The 2,128-nt window shown below is 31.3% G+C and overlaps 1 protein-coding gene across 4 annotated transcripts in view; it reads left to right on the top strand.

The window, feature by feature from the left end:
• The window catches only part of MAN1A2 (mannosidase alpha class 1A member 2), a 290,151-nt gene that overhangs the window by 240,460 nt on the left and 47,563 nt on the right, over window positions 1-2,128 (top strand). For all 4 annotated transcript variants that reach the window (XM_011366509.2, XM_023535421.1, XM_011366501.2 and 1 more), the window contains one exon: window positions 1,792-1,886. In XM_011366509.2, the coding sequence (XP_011364811.1) occupies window positions 1,792-1,886 (95 nt within the window). The remainder of the gene's footprint in view (window positions 1-1,791; window positions 1,887-2,128) is intronic.

The raw sequence follows: 2,128 nt of genomic DNA, 5'->3' as shown, positions 1-2,128 counted from the left end.
AAGCTGATAGCTATTTGCCTTGTAGAAAGAACTATGTAGTTAAGGGATAGGAATGGGAAAGAATTGATACATTTTGGATTTTGTTTTATTTGCCTGCATTGCATACTAAAAACTAATTTGTTTTAAATTAGCTGTTGCTGTTATCTACCAAAATATGGTTCTGAAGTAGAAAATGTAAGGCTATGATATATTTCTCATTAAAGAGTTTGTATATTTGTGAATAAATTAAGATAAGCATACTATATAAGGAAATTTTTCTCAGTGACAGGATATTGTTTTGGGGGGCTGTGTATAATAACAGGTTACTCTATATGTTAACTTATTAATGACACAGGTAGCTGAAAATTAGAAATATATCATCAGTTGCTTCTGGAAGTGAAATAAGAGTGCTTTTCATTTAGAAAAAGTTTGTAAGACATTTTACCATTTCGATTATTAGTTTTATATGTAGAAAAGGTGTAATATAAAAATGTGATTAATGTAAATACATGACACTAATATTAGTTCTTAAATAAGAATTTAGTCCCTTTGTCCTCATGAAGCAACGGTTGTTTATTATAGAATGTAATTTGTCTTTACCAACATATAAATGTTAATACAGAGAACCAAATTTGTATTTGTTTTTCTTAATTAATGGACTGAATATGAGAAAATTATTAAAACTTTCACCTTAAATTGTTACATTTTTTAATTGAGATTTTTGTGTTAGAATAGGTATTTAAGGAAATGGTAAATTGTTGTTTTGTAAGACTGTCTAATTAAAAGTTCTGCCAAGAGCTTTTAAACCTTACGAGGTTTAAGGAACCTCGTAAAATATCTTAACATCATATTTCTTTGTCTACTTGTACATATTTCTCTCTAGTATTCTACCCCCAATACTAGTGTACTTTATTTCATATAATCTTAGCTTAGAATTTTGATCAGTTCTGTATGTTACTTATTTGAAGAATTGAATAATATTTTATTGAAAACCGTTGACTGCGGTGAAAAGGTGGAACTTCAATATTCAGTCAATCTGAAATCCGTTTGAGGAGATAGGCTTGAGGCATGTAGGATATTATGACCCAGTCTCAGTTTGGAGCCTTAAGTCAGTAGTCTCCAAAGTGGGGTACACCAGCCTATCTGTTTCACTATGCTAAGAATATTGGAAATTTTGCAATATATATCTTAGTAATAGTACATGATTTTAAAAGTTTGGAAACTACTGATATTTAGGTAATTTATTGCTTTGGGTACCAGAAAAAGCAGCAGTTGGGACCGAGGGATGAAGCATTTATAGCTCTCTAATTAAACTTGGAATGAGAACTCAAACATTTTTTTCCCTTTTATAATTTGCATAAGCCTTGATGGAAAATGTTGAGACATAAATATGCTTAGAGTACTTCATGGGCATTTATCCCAAATGAGTTGCGTCTCTTTCTTTTGTTTTAATATTTTTACTAAGCTTGTATACCTTGGATAAACATTTCACAGTCTGATGTTTTCTCTTAGATCTTTTGCCAGCTGAAAATGTAGATACTATCAACACCAAAACCATGTCCTTCCCTTTCAGTAAATTGTAGTTTTAGGCCATTACACATTTGGTAGCTTTTCTCATTATCCATTGTACAAACATTTTTTTCCGATTACTGTGTGCTGCATGGTACCAAAGAGATGCTGTTTTCCTTCCTGTGCTTCCTTCATGTCTCCAGTACGTTGTGGTATGCATCATATGAGAGACCAGCAAATGGCAATGGCTTTAATTTACGAATTGATGACTGTTATTTATAAATATTCATGTTTTTATCTTAGATTTTCAAGATTAAAGCAGTCCAGTTGGCTGAGAAACTTCTTCCTGCCTTTAACACACCTACTGGGATTCCCTGGGCAATGGTGAATCTGAAAAGGTAAATTCTCTTTTTAATGTGGCTATTTCTGTTCTGAAAGAATTAGATTAATTGATTTTTTTGGACCTTTTTAGTCTTAGGATTCCTAATGATCTGCCCCCGCCATACATTTTAAGACTTAAATTGTTTTTCTCTGCATATATGCAGAGACATATTTTTTTAAAACATTTTCTGATTTTTAAATATGTTCTTTACTTTGAAACAATTCACCTGCCTTAATTGTATTCCAGTATTTTTTGCTT

The sequence above is a fragment of the Pteropus vampyrus genome, unplaced genomic scaffold (assembly GCF_000151845.1).
Source record: "Pteropus vampyrus isolate Shadow unplaced genomic scaffold, Pvam_2.0 Scaffold6, whole genome shotgun sequence".
Lineage (NCBI taxonomy): Eukaryota > Metazoa > Chordata > Mammalia > Chiroptera > Pteropodidae > Pteropus > Pteropus vampyrus.
The sequence above is the reverse complement of the archived record's forward strand: the minus strand, read 5'-3'. Positions and strand labels throughout refer to the sequence as shown.